Source organism: Populus euphratica, unplaced genomic scaffold (genome assembly GCF_000495115.2).
Source record: "Populus euphratica unplaced genomic scaffold, PopEup_1.0 scaffold691.1, whole genome shotgun sequence".
NCBI classification, from domain to species: Eukaryota; Viridiplantae; Streptophyta; class Magnoliopsida; order Malpighiales; family Salicaceae; genus Populus; species Populus euphratica.
In genome coordinates this window covers 14754-27867 of record NW_011500379.1, presented here as the reverse complement: position 1 = coordinate 27867, position 13114 = coordinate 14754, and the positions used below count along the sequence as shown (strand labels likewise).

The window sequence follows — 13114 nt, the reverse complement described above, 5'->3', positions numbered from 1 at the left end:
GACAAAGGTTGAAATATATATATATATATATATATATATATATGAACTTTTTAACTTTGTTATCTCAAATAAATTCATTTTATAATATCCCCCGTACAAATACCACTAACATTCAGGTATGTGTACACATTGTAATTGAATAAATGTTAAATTTAACTATTGGACTCAGTATACAACTAAATGTGCAATGTGCCATTGTTTAACTATATTAAATACTTTATTTTTTCTAGTAAATATTTGTTCAACCTTCAAATTAGACCCCATTGGAAAAAAATTATGATTAAGTGCCCAATCTTAGTTAACCTAAATTAGTATAACAAACTTATAATCTCTTTAGTCAGTGTCAAGTTAACCTAAGATATCCCTCGAACTTGCAATTCAAATCATGAGATCAAAATAATTTGATACAAAAAAATAAAGAGAATTATAAAGCTATTTAAAGAAAAAAAAACTCGTGTTAGCTTTCTAAACTCATGACATGGGTCATTAGACCTAAAGCGCTTTATTTGGATTAAAAAAAAAACATGAAATTGAATTCACAATTAATAAAATATTAAATTAAAAAATTAAAAATAGAATTCAATTATATAAAATGATAAAAAAAGAAATTAAAAAAATAAGGATCTAAATTCAAATATCAAATAATTCTTATATTTCATTGCATGATGAAATTGAAAAGAAAAATAAATTTAACAAAAGGACCACAAAAAAAAATTAAAAGAATGAAAATCAAAATGAAAATAAAAAATAAAAATAAATTTATGATTGAAGGGTGAAATTGAAAAGAATAATAACTTTTCCAAAAGTGTTAAGAAAGAAAATTAGAAATCAAAACAATAAGAACCAAATTGAAGAAAAACATATCGTCAATTATGATTGAAGGATGAAATTAAAAATAAGCAAAACTTTTACAAAAAGGCCATGGAAAAAAATTAGAAATCAAAAGAATGAATATTAAATTAAAAAATATATATTATTTGTAAATTAGGATGGAATAATGAAATTAAAAAAAAAATTGTACAAAAGGATCAAGAACAAAAATTAAAAATCAAAGGAACAAGTACTAAAGTTGAAATACCAACAACAAAAAGGATTAAGCCATAATTTTAAGAGGAGAAGAGAGGGGGAAAACTCACTCGTAACAAACCAGACCACCAATACCAATGCATGTGGCTTCAAATGAAAGAGAACATGATAGTATTTCCAAGACACAACAGAAAGACAATCTGTAACATTGAGAGGCGCTTTATGTGCTGCTCAAAGTATGCAGGCGCCTCTTACACATTTCTAGGTGTCGTACACGTATGTCTATTGTTTTTTTGTTTTTATTTAGTCAAATATAAAATTACACTTAAACTCATTTTATAATAATAAAAAAAAAACAATATAAAAAGTTGAAAATACCCCTTAACTCCAAGTTTTTTTATTTTATTTTAATTGCATTTTGATCATTTACTATGTATTTTAATGTTTTATTACTTTTTAGATTTGAGAAAATACCAAATTTTTTCTTAGTTGACATTATAATAATAATAATAAAAACTTTTGTGAAAATATAAAAATACTCATTCAAGACAAGTTTAATATTTTTTCTCAACTTAATAATAATAAATGAGTCTTATAAAAAATTTCAATGTTCTTGATAGTTAGTGTTAAGTTTTATTTAGTAAAAAAATAAAATTATTATTATACTATTTCAATGAACAACATCTTTTAGTATAAAGCTACCATGTTATTTTATAAATTACTATTACACGAATACAGTAATTGCCTTCAAATATTTTTTATCTTTAAAATCCTGTTCAAAATCAATAGTGAACTAGAAAAATAATGTAAAAATGCATATCTTTTGATCAAGAAGATGGGATTCCCATACGGACACTAATTTTACCTTCTTCTTCTTTTCTTTTTTTATTTAATTTTTTTCCTTTAGTATGAAATAGCCGTGCCCTTTTAATTTAAAAAAAAAATTGATTTTTTTCCAACCGAAACAAACCAAGCATATATTTTCTTAGTTCTAAAATGAAGGATATATTATCTAAAATTTTCGATTATTGGGAGTTCTCTTAAAAAAAATAAAATAAATAAAATCTGCAACTGAAAAGGGCTAAGCTACAGAGAAGCACACTTTCAAGTTAAGGGTTTATTAAAAATTGAATTTCTTTGCTTAAAGTTTTCAATTTTTTTATTAATTAGCCCTATTCGTAGAACCAATCTTTAGTTTCTGGGTAGACATGGGATGTTCTCAAAAACGCTAAGCATATTTATACGTGAAACTTCTTCAATAATGAGAACTTCACAAACTGAAAACGAAAAACGAAAGGAGAATAAAGCTTATTTGTTTATTAAAAAAAAAAATTTAAGTGGTTTTTTTAAAATAATTTTTTTAAAAATAAATAATTTTTTTATATTTAATAGTGTCATATAAAATGAATTAAAAGAAGCTTTCAAGTATTTAGTTAAATCATTAAAAATAAACTGAAAAATAACTTTTTAATTTTTTAATTTTTTTTCAAGATATCAAATTTGATAAATAAAAAGTTTTAAGATAGAATAAAAATAATTAAAATTTAATAAATTATTTTAAATAAAAATAAATAGCAATAAAAAAAATAGAGATCAAATATGATGGATAAAAATTTTTAATTAAAAAAATAATAAGATAAAAACAAATAAAAATAAAAAGAATGAGAATCAAAATTTATAAAAAAAAATCTAATTAAATTAAATTTTCAGAGATGAAATAAAAAAAATATTCAAAATAATTTATTTTTAAAAAACTACTTCTCATTGAAAACAAACAAAACAGGACTAATCACTTCAAATGTGAAAACTAGAAAGAAAAAAAAAAAGAGCAATCAAATTTTGATGAATCTGGAAGTACTCGTGGAGTAAGGGTTTTTATTCATGGTACTAAAGGCTCAAACATGAGGATGCATAAATGCTTCCCAACTATAATTTTAGTATATCATCAACAATTTTCCGGTACATATATCATCAGTAACAATAATTGGGGGATTTCAGGGGGGTTGTTTCAGTTTTATACCCACGGTGATTTGGAGACGGGCCTAACATTTCATGAAATGAGAATACAATATGGTCACAAACCAATGTCTTCTATAATGGACAAATGCTGTCTGCAAAGTAAGCTCTGTAAAAGTTTCAGGGGTCATGAAGTTTATGGATGCTCGCCACAATCACAGGGAAGAGCCTTTCAAATATGGGTCATCCTTGTATTTCAGGTATAATGGAAGATCTAGAGCTCTCTCTGCAATTCTTCTATCCTCGTGAATCTTTGCTATCAAGCTCTCAAGTGATGTAAAATTGGCCTGTAGTTTTCCAAACCCAAACTTTAGTGAAAAAGGGAAGGCAAGACTTCGATGGAAAAAAGGGATGCAAAAAGAACACCGATTAGTGTGATTATAGCAAGGGATTCAAAAAGGCTACAGATGAGTGTTGATTATACCTCTGGTCGAATATAGCCAACTATCACAAGGCGCAATTCCTCCCCATAGAAATCCCCATCAAATTCATGAAGCAACCAAGGCTCCTACAACACAAACTATTTAGAGAATATATTAAGATATAAACAGATCATCAGCTGTTTCAGTGTTAAACTCACTATTGTCTTTTCAGTGCTGTTGAAATATGGGTTCCAACCAATACTCATGACCATCTTGTAAACACCTCGTGCAGATAATCCAGCCCAACCAAAGTACACACCAGATGGATGTTCCGAAAGAAGTGCTGAGTAACCTTTGGTAGATAAATTAGCTGAAATAAATGAATAAACTTGTCAGATGCTGATATGAAATAGGAGTCATCAAGCAAAACAGGCATAGAGAACACGGCTTTATGCTTGGTTTCATTGAAACAAAGTGTGACATCAAGGTCAGATAAGTAATGAAGTAGATTCCCACTAAACTGAAATGTGTTTCTATAACTACAAATTCAAATGTGACACACAAAGAGAACACATAGAAATTTCCATACCGGTAGGGATTCCAAGAACCTTTGAGCCACGACCAAATCCCTTAACCACAGAACCACCTAAATGCCAAATTTCTAATGGCAAAGTACCATCTATCCCTGCAATCACAAATCAAATTCCCAAGAGAACTAGGATGAAAAGAAACTTATTAAATAAAACTGCAACATTGATCCAGGTCTTCAGATATTTACAATCATCAAATGGAGGGAGGCCCCACAATTCAGGTTGTAAATCAAGTAGAGAGTTGATCACTTCATCTGCTGCTATATAAAGATGAGTTTGTTTTGGAATGGATGGTACAGCAACTACTTCCATGCCAGCAGCATTACCACCAGTAACACCTGGCCTAACATACACGAACAGTGTTCCGGTTTGGACTGCACCATCATCTCTTTTCGGAGTTTGGCCATCTCTTTATCCTTTCAATTTCATTTCTTAAATTCATCAATCAATCCTTTCATTTATGTGATAGGCCTGCATTTAAAATGAATATTTACCACAAATTAAAGGTATCTTGTATTATTAGATATATTATTATAAAACATGCTTTAGTTAAGGAGTTATTGATACTTCAAGTGCAAAATGATGATATAAAACTATGACAAAAATGCATTTTTAAGTACTAATCAACATATAAGCCAATAATTTGATGCCTAAATTTTCAGGGAACAAATTAAAAGGTCAAAAGCTAGTTATCTTGCAATGAAGTGATATTATAAGTGTTATTAATGAACACTAGATAGAAATATAAAAATAATGTGTTGTGTAGTGATATGTTGTAAAAGTATGTGCGAGAAAAAATAACTAATGACCAATTGACTTGACAAAGTGAAGTTGGACAAAGGAACAAAAGCAACAACACAAGATAACATGGTGGTATGCAAATTATATTAGTGCCAAAATTAGTTTTGTTAATTAAGAACAAACCATAATAAGTGGAGGAATGTTGTTAAAATCATATCTCATGTTTTTTCTTCATGCTTGACTATTTATTTAACTTTTTTTACTAAAAAGTATTATTGCCATTTTTTTTTTCTATTTCTCTAACAATACAAATGAGAAGTTCATCAATGTGAAAAAGTTGGAAAATGTTGTCAAACTTGTACAACTTTATCTAATAAAGAAAACCAATAGACAACATTGGATAATAGATAATAGAAGTAAAATAAATCTCAAATACTTAAATAATATGACATTTTAGTAATTAAAATCTAAAAATATGTCAACATAAACCATCTATCTATCTACGTCTATGTTATCTACTAAATAATTCGGGCTCATGAATAGTATGATTACATCATGCTCTTGCTTGAATGACCTTGCCCTCTATCATGACATTATCAAGAGTTAACCTCTCTTGAAATATAAGAATTTGTATTTCATGCTTTGTCATATGATATTTTATACTTGTAATGCAATTTTATTTCATAATATATGCTTGCAACCATCATTGAAAGATTTTTCATAACAAGGGTTAATATAGCATTGGCAATAAAACTTGTATCGCGCTAATGATGATTTTCTTGGACAAAGGTTGAAATATATATGTGTAAACCTTTTAACTTTGTTATCTCAAATATATTCATTTTATAATATCCCCCGCACAAATACCACTAACATTCAGGTATGTGTACATATTGTAATTGAATAAATGTTAAATTTAACTACTGAACTCAGTATACAATTAAATGTGCAATATGTCATTGTTTAACACTATTAAACACTTTATTTTTTCTAGTAAATATTTGTTCAACCTTCAAATTAGACCCTATTGGAAAACAATTATGATTAAGTGTCCAATCCTAGTTAATCTAAATTAGCATGACAAACTTATAACCTCTTTAGTCAGTGTTGAGTTAACCTAAGATATCCCTCCAACTTGCAATTCAAATCATGAGATCAAAATAATTCGATACAAAAAAATAAAGAGAATTATAAAGCCCTTTAAAGAAAAAAAAAACTCGTGTTAGCTTTCTAAACTCATGACATTGGTCATTAGACCTAAAGCGCTTTATTTGGATTAAAAAAAATGAAATTGAATTAACAATTAATGAAATATCAAATGATGAAATTGAAAATAGAATTCAATTATATAAAATGATAAAAAAAAGATATTAAAAAAATAAGGATCAAAATTCAAATATCAAATAATTCTTATATTTCATTGCATGATGAAATTGAAAAGAAAAATAAATTTAACAAAAGGACCACAAAAAAAAATTAAAAGAATGAAAATCAAAATGAAAAAAAAATAAAAATAAATTTATGATTGAAGGGTAAAATTGAAAAGAATAATAACTTTTCCAAAAGTTTTAAGAAAAAAAATTAGAAATCAAAACAATAAGAACCAAATTGAAAAAACAAATATCGTCAATTATGATTGAAGGATGAAATTAAAAATAAGCAAAACTTTTATAAAAAGACCATGGAAAAAAATTAAAAATCAAAAGAATGAATATTAAATTAAAAAATATATATTATTTGTAAATTAGGATGGAATAATAAAATTAAAAATAAATAAAATTTGTACAAAAAGATCAAGAACAAAAATTAAAAATCAAAGGAATAAGTACTAAAGTTGAAATACCAACAACAAAAAGAGTTAAGCCATAGTTTTAAGAGGAGAAGAGAGGGGAAAAAACTCACTCGTAACAAGCCAGACCACCAATACTAATGCATGTGACTTCAAATGAAAGAGAACATGATGGTGTTTCCAAGACATAATAGAAAGGCAATTTGTAACATCGAAAGGCGCTTCATGTGCATCTTAAAGTATGCAGGCGCCTTTTACACATTTCTCAGTGTCATACACGTATGTCTATTGTTTTTTTATTTTTATTTAGTCAAATATAAAATTACACTTAAATTGATTTTATAATAACAAAAAAAAACAATATGAAAAGTTGAAAATACCCCTTAACTCCAAGTTTTTTTTTATTTTAATTGCATTTTGATCATTTACCATGTATTTTAATGTTTTATTACTTGTTAGATTTGAGAAAATACCAAATGTTTTTTTAGTTGGCATTATAATAATAAAAAAATCTTTTATGAAAATATAAAAATACTCATTCAAAACAAGTTTAATATTTTTTTTCAACATAATAATAATAAATAAATCTTATAAAAAATTTTAATGTCCTTGATAGTTGGTGTTAAGTTTTTTTTAGTAAAAAAATAAAATTATTATTAAACTATTTCAATGAAAAACATCTTTTAGTATAAAGCTACCATGTTATTTTATAAATTACTATTACACGAATACAGTAATTGCCTTCAAATATTTTTTATCTTTAAAATCCTGTTCAAAATCAATAGTGAACTAGAAAAATAATGTAAAAATGCATATCTTTTGATCAAGAAGATGGGATTCCCATACGGACACTAATTTTACCTTCTTCTTCTTTTCTTTTTTTATTTAATTTTTTCCTTTAGTTTGAAATAGCCGTGCCCTTTTAATTTTAAAAACAATTTTTAGTTCTAAAATAAAGGATATATTATCTAAAATTTTCGATTATTGGGAGTTCTCTTAAAAAAATAAAAATAAAATAAAATCTGCAACTGAAAAGGGCTAAGCTACAGAGAAGCACACTTATAAGTTATAACATGACAAATTAAGGGTCCATTCAAAATTGAATTTCTTTGCTTAAAGTTTTAAATTTTTTTATTAATTAGTCCTATTCGTAGAACCAATCTTTAGTTTTTGGGTAGTCATGGGATGTTCTCAAAAACGCTGAGCATATTTATACGTGAAACTTCTTCAACAATGAGAACTTTACAAACTGAAAACGAAAAACGAAAGGAGAATAAAGCTTATTTGTTTATTAAAAAATTGTTTTTTTAAATGGTTTTTCTTTTAAAATAAATTTTTAAAAATTAAATTATTTTTTTATATTGGATAGTGTCATGTAAAATGAATTAAAAAAAACTTTCAAGTATTTAGTTAAATCATTAAAAATAAATTAAAAAATAACTTGTTAATGTTTTAATTTTTTTTAAATTCATTAAAAGAATGAAGATCAAATTTGATAAATAAAAAAATTATAAGATGAAATAAAAATAATTATAATTTAATAAATTATTTCAAATAAAAATAAATAGCAATCAAAAAAGTAGGGATCAAATATGATGTATAAAAAATTTTAATTAAAAAAATAATAAGATAAAAACAAATAAGAATAAAAAGAATGAGAATATATATATATATATATATATATATATATATATAAAGATTGAGATTTAAATTTGATATAATTAACAAATAATAAAATATTTATAAATTTTCAATAATTTCTAAAAAGTATTTTTCACTCAAAATAAAAATAAAAATTTCAAAAACCAAACTAAAATTTTATTTTAACTAAAAAATATTTTTTGTTGGTCAATTTTAACATATAAAAATTTTAAAATTTATTTTTAAAAAACTACTTATTAAAAACAAACAAAACAGGACTAATCACTTCAAATGTGAAAACTAGAAAGAAAAAAAAAAAGAGCAATCAAATTTTGATGAATCTGGAAGTACTCGTGGAGTAAGGGTTTTTATTCATGGTACTAAAGGCTTAAACATGAGGTTGCATAAATGCTTCCCAACTATATTTTTAGTATATTATCAACAATTTTCCGGTACATATACCATCAGTAACAATAATTGGGGGATTGTTTCAGTTTTATACCCACGGTGATTTGGAGACGGGCCTAACATTTCATGAAATGAGAATACAATATGGTCACAAACCAATGTCTTCTGTAATGGGCAAATGCTGTCTGCAATGTAAGCTCTGTAAAAGTTTCAAGGGTCATGAAGTTTATGGATGCTTGCCACGATCACAGGGAAGAGCCTTTCAAATATGGGTCATCCTTGTATTTCAGGTATAATGGAAGATCTAGAGCTCTCTCTGCAATTCTTCTATCCTCGTGAATCTTTGCTATCAAGCTCTCAAGTGATGTAAAATTGGCCTGTAGTTTTCCAAACCCAAACTTTAGTGAAAAAGGGAAGGCAAGACTTCGATGGAAAAAAGGGATGCAAAAAGAACACCGATTAGTGTGATTATAGCAAGGGATTCAAAAAGGCTACAGATGAGTGTTGATTATACCTCTGGTCGAATATAGCCAACTATCACAAGGCGCAATTCCTCCCCATAGAAATCCCCATCAAATTCATGAAGCAACCAAGGCTCCTACAACACAAACTATTTAGAGAATATATTAAGATATAAACAGATCATCAGCTGTTTCAGTGTTAAACTCACTATTGTCTTTTCAGTGCTGTTGAAATATGGGTTCCAACCAATACTCATGACCATCTTGTAAACACCTCGTGCAGATAATCCAGCCCAACCAAAGTACACACCAGATGGATGTTCCGAAAGAAGTGCTGAGTAACCTTTGGTAGATAAATTAGCTGAAATAAATGAATAAACTTGTCAGATGCTGATATGAAATAGGAGTCATCAAGCAAAACAGGCATAGAGAACACGGCTTTATGCTTGGTTTCATTGAAACAAAGTGTGACATCAAGGTCAGATAAGTAATGAAGTAGATTCCCACTAAACTGAAATGTGTTTCTATAACTACAAATTCAAATGTGACACACAAAGAGAACACATAGAAATTTCCATACCGGTAGGGATTCCAAGAACCTTTGAGCCACGACCAAATCCCTTAACCACAGAACCACCTAAATGCCAAATTTCTAATGGCAAAGTACCATCTATCCCTGCAATCACAAATCAAATTCCCAAGAGAACTAGGATGAAAAGAAACTTATTAAATAAAACTGCAACATTGATCCAGGTCTTCAGATATTTACAATCATCAAATGGAGGGAGGCCCCACAATTCAGGTTGTAAATCAAGTAGAGAGTTGATCACTTCATCTGCTGCTATATAAAGATGAGTTTGTTTTGGAATGGATGGTACAGCAACTACTTCCATGCCAGCAGCATTACCACCAGTAACACCTGGCCTAACATACACAAAAAAATTTCAGTATCAGTAAATAGAACTCCGTAACAGAATGAACAACATTCTAATTGTTGTTTGGGTCAGAAAAAGTAGAATGCATGGGCAGGGAACATCAGCTAACAGGGGTGTTATTCTCACTCCATCCACTGTTATTCACACTCCACCTTTTTTCTACCCATGACTAATATAACCTTCTTTAATATGTTTCCTTAATTATAATACTATATTATATAGTTTTACATACCAAAATTTCCTTGCGTTATACTAAAATACTAGCAACTAATACCCATGATCATATTAGAGTGTGTGTGTCCGCGCGCGCGCGTGTTGTTGCATGGAGCAACTTTGTTTACTTCTTAGTCTAGGCATAAATGTTTAGGAATACAAATTCATTATGAATACTCCGTCATTTTACCAACCAATTGGGTAAAAAAAATCATGATGCAAATAATCTAGAAATAGTGTTCACTAATCTTTCAATAGAATAAATCTCTAAATATTTTGGCATCATCTGTTCTTACTTCTTTTTTGGGAAAAAAAAAAGTTCACTAATCTTTTGATAGAATAAATCACTAAATATTTTGCAATCATCTATTATTACTTCTTTTTTTTCTTTTTTTCTTTTTTCTTTTTTCAAGTTTATAATTATGCTATAAATATTTAAAGTAAAGAGGGGCTATTCTGATGCTCTAACTTATTTATAATTACAAAAACATATAATAAAAGGTTACTTGTCATTTCAATAAAGTATGGGGTAGGAACAACACCAGCCTAGTGGAAAACTAAAAACAGATGCAACAGGGGTCAGGTCCTAAAGATATGCCAATTCTTTATCAAATCTTATGCCAACTAAAACATTCAGACAGAATTAGACTGTTTGACAGTAATACAATGTTTTGCACCAACCAATATTTAGGACTGCACTATTTAAAGAAAAAGCATATTCCTTAAATAGTCTTTGCAAGGAAAGTTGGACAAATCAAAAGGCTCAATCCAATAATAACTTGTGAATTAAACTCACTCACAAAGAATCCTCAATGACAAGGCAGCGGGATGGTTCAATATTTAGCCTTTTAGCAGCTTCCAAAAATCTAGAAAGGCAAGCTTGTAGATTCAGAATCAAAGAACATACACGATTTTTTCAGTTAAACAAGATATATGATCCAAAAAATCGTGAACTAATTTATCTTACATTTCAGGAGATGGCTTTCCTGCTCTCACTTCATCACCAGCGATGATGACAGAAAAGGATTCCTTCCATCCTATAAGCATGAAAAGTGAGAAACCAAGCAAGTAGTACAAATGTCTGTCAAGTTTGACTCTTTGCTATGCCAGACTTGCTAATTTTCAAAAGATAAAGCAGGAAACAAAACTCATCGGTTTCATTAAATTTCCTACAAGAACCTACCCTGTTGATAAGAAATTTTGGATTCTATATATGCCCTTGGAGAGTTTGAAGCCAATGCCAGAGGCACATTATGACCACTCAAATGTTTAATCAACCGATTGGCACCAGGAAGAGCTTTAATGTTGCAAAACCTTCAAATTAATAAAAGACACATTTCAATTACTTCCAGTGAGATAGAGCATCCATACAAGAGTCACCATGTAATATAATGAGAGACAAACGCCAAAACAAGTCCCAAACAGTCAGAAATCAAAATTTTCCACTGATCATAGTAAGCCACAATAAAGTCCCGACATTACAAGTTTTAGGAAAAGAAAATAATAAATAAAATAAAAGAGGCAAAAAAATGGGAATCTAACAGTGTGTTTCTCCTAGCTTTACACATCTATTTGGTCACATGATCAACCACACACAAGTCAAATATGTGTTTCACGTACACCCATCTTTTATATTTCCAACAATCACGTTATAGGAAGTCATCTAAGAATCTGCATACCAAATGCCCCCTAGTTAATAGTTTTGAGATCTTGATGACAAAAGATCTGATATCCAAATTAAATAATACTAGATAGAAGTGTAGAGATTAATTACTGATCGTAGAGCAATGGGGTGATTTGAGTCACAAATTCATCAACTGAACAAGGAAGCTCATAATCTCCCACCACTATAGCAGCTTCTTCCAAAGGTGTCTTCCCCACTATTTTTTGAGCTTCTCTCCCATCCCATTGTTTTCCGTACTTGAGCAATAAAGCTTTTAAAACATCGCCCAATATGCCATCTGTGCCATGAAATTGAAAAGAAAAACTCGTGTGTTTATATATATTTATCACAAATATGATAGTGAAATGTTGGTGAAAGTAAAAGCTGACAATGAATCCAAGTGCTGAAACTGGCCTGTATTAATAAGGGTACCATCCAAATCAAGAATGACAGCAGCTACTGCCTTCTTCAAAGGCTTTGCAATCGACATTTTTAACAATTATTATACACAATATTAGATTCTCTTCAAGTCGATACTAACCCTGAAATTGAAGCAAAACCCAGTTCATCAATAACCAGAAATGCCGAATAACAGATTCAAATTACTCAAAAGCAGTCCATTACATCAAATTGGTTGGTACTCAACATCACTTGGATGTCAACGAACCCAGAAAGAGAACATAACAATCTGCCTAGGAAGCAACATAGGATTTTCCCGATAACACACACACACAAAACACGGAAAACTAGAATACTAAGAGACAATCTTTAAGGAATCTATGAAAATGAAAGGAGGTAAACAGGGCAGCATACCATACCTGTTAGATTGATTAATTATTGATAACTACAAAACCACTCTTCACCTCTGCTCAATAAATCAGCCTCTACTCGAATGAGCTTTTTCACACGACTGAGAAATCGAGGTGCAACCAACTGTCCGTTTTATACCATTTCACTTCCCCCTCGGTTCCTTTCTTATTCGATGCTTTGTTCGGTTTGCGAGTGCTTCTTTGCCACCCGTAGGATTGTCGTCAGGGTGCCAAGTATATTCTCCCACCCGACCCTGTCGATGGAATAAGTTCTTTTTGGCTCTCTCAGGTCTCAAGGGTTAATTAGCTCGGATGTTCCTCTATTTTCATACTTTTATTAATTCAGTCCTCGTCAATTACGTTTTTTAACCCGGTCCTCCTACTTGAGTTCCGTTACGTGATCAGGAGGGTCCTACGTGCATGGCCTGATGTGAGCGTCCGCTACTTTAGAGCATCTTTA

General features: G+C 29.2%; 2 protein-coding genes across 4 annotated transcripts; both read right to left on the bottom strand.

The window, feature by feature from the left end:
* Positions 1-2887: 2887 nt before the first annotated feature.
* Positions 2888-12934, bottom strand: LOC105114215 (bifunctional riboflavin kinase/FMN phosphatase-like). Of its 3 annotated transcripts, XR_840085.1 has the most exons (12): positions 12664-12934; positions 12260-12387; positions 11957-12143; positions 11366-11496; positions 11150-11219; positions 10983-11048; positions 9804-9958; positions 9615-9710; positions 9244-9395; positions 9088-9171; positions 8690-8950; positions 2888-3068 (listed from the first exon to the last, which is right to left on the bottom strand). XR_840085.1 is itself a non-coding variant. In XM_011010700.1 (11 exons), the coding sequence occupies exons 2-11, from the start codon at positions 12333-12335 to the stop codon at positions 8819-8821; spliced, it is 1149 nt and encodes a 382-aa protein (XP_011009002.1). In that variant the 5' UTR covers positions 12336-12393; positions 12664-12934; the 3' UTR covers positions 8519-8818. The 3 variants fall into 3 exon arrangements, 2 of the variants coding, with proteins under 2 accessions (XP_011009002.1, XP_011009001.1); XM_011010700.1 differs by lacking the exon at positions 2888-3068 and having other exon boundaries at positions 8519-8950; positions 12260-12393; XM_011010699.1 differs by lacking the exon at positions 2888-3068 and having other exon boundaries at positions 8519-8950.
* Positions 2915-4863, bottom strand: LOC105114223 (bifunctional riboflavin kinase/FMN phosphatase-like). The gene is made up of 6 exons (XM_011010704.1): positions 4812-4863; positions 4183-4368; positions 3994-4089; positions 3623-3774; positions 3467-3550; positions 2915-3329 (listed from the first exon to the last, which is right to left on the bottom strand). Exons 1-6 carry the CDS (start codon positions 4861-4863, stop codon positions 3198-3200), a joined length of 702 nt encoding a protein of 233 aa, XP_011009006.1. The 3' UTR covers positions 2915-3197.
* Positions 12935-13114: the final 180 nt, after the last annotated feature.

Bases quoted from the DNA above. Each gene is read 5' to 3' on its own strand.
- LOC105114223 (XM_011010704.1), bottom strand. From the start codon at position 4,863: ATGTTATCTTGTGTTGTTGCTTTTGTTCCTTTGTCCAACTTCACTTTG. The intron at 4,369-4,811 runs GTCAATTGGTCA...ATGATGGTGCAG, and splicing joins GTCCAACTTCACTTTGTCAA to TCCAAACCGGAACACTGTTC. The intron at 3,551-3,622 runs GTGAGTTTAACA...TTTGTGTTGTAG, and splicing joins ACAGCACTGAAAAGACAATA to GAGCCTTGGTTGCTTCATGA.
- LOC105114215 (XM_011010700.1), bottom strand. From the start codon at position 12,335: ATGTCGATTGCAAAGCCTTTGAAGAAGGCAGTAGCTGCTGTCATTCTT. The intron at 11,220-11,365 runs GTAGGTTCTTGT...TCATGCTTATAG, and splicing joins CAAAATTTCTTATCAACAGG to GATGGAAGGAATCCTTTTCT. The intron at 9,711-9,803 runs GTAAATATCTGA...TTGTGATTGCAG, and splicing joins CCTCCCTCCATTTGATGATT to GGATAGATGGTACTTTGCCA.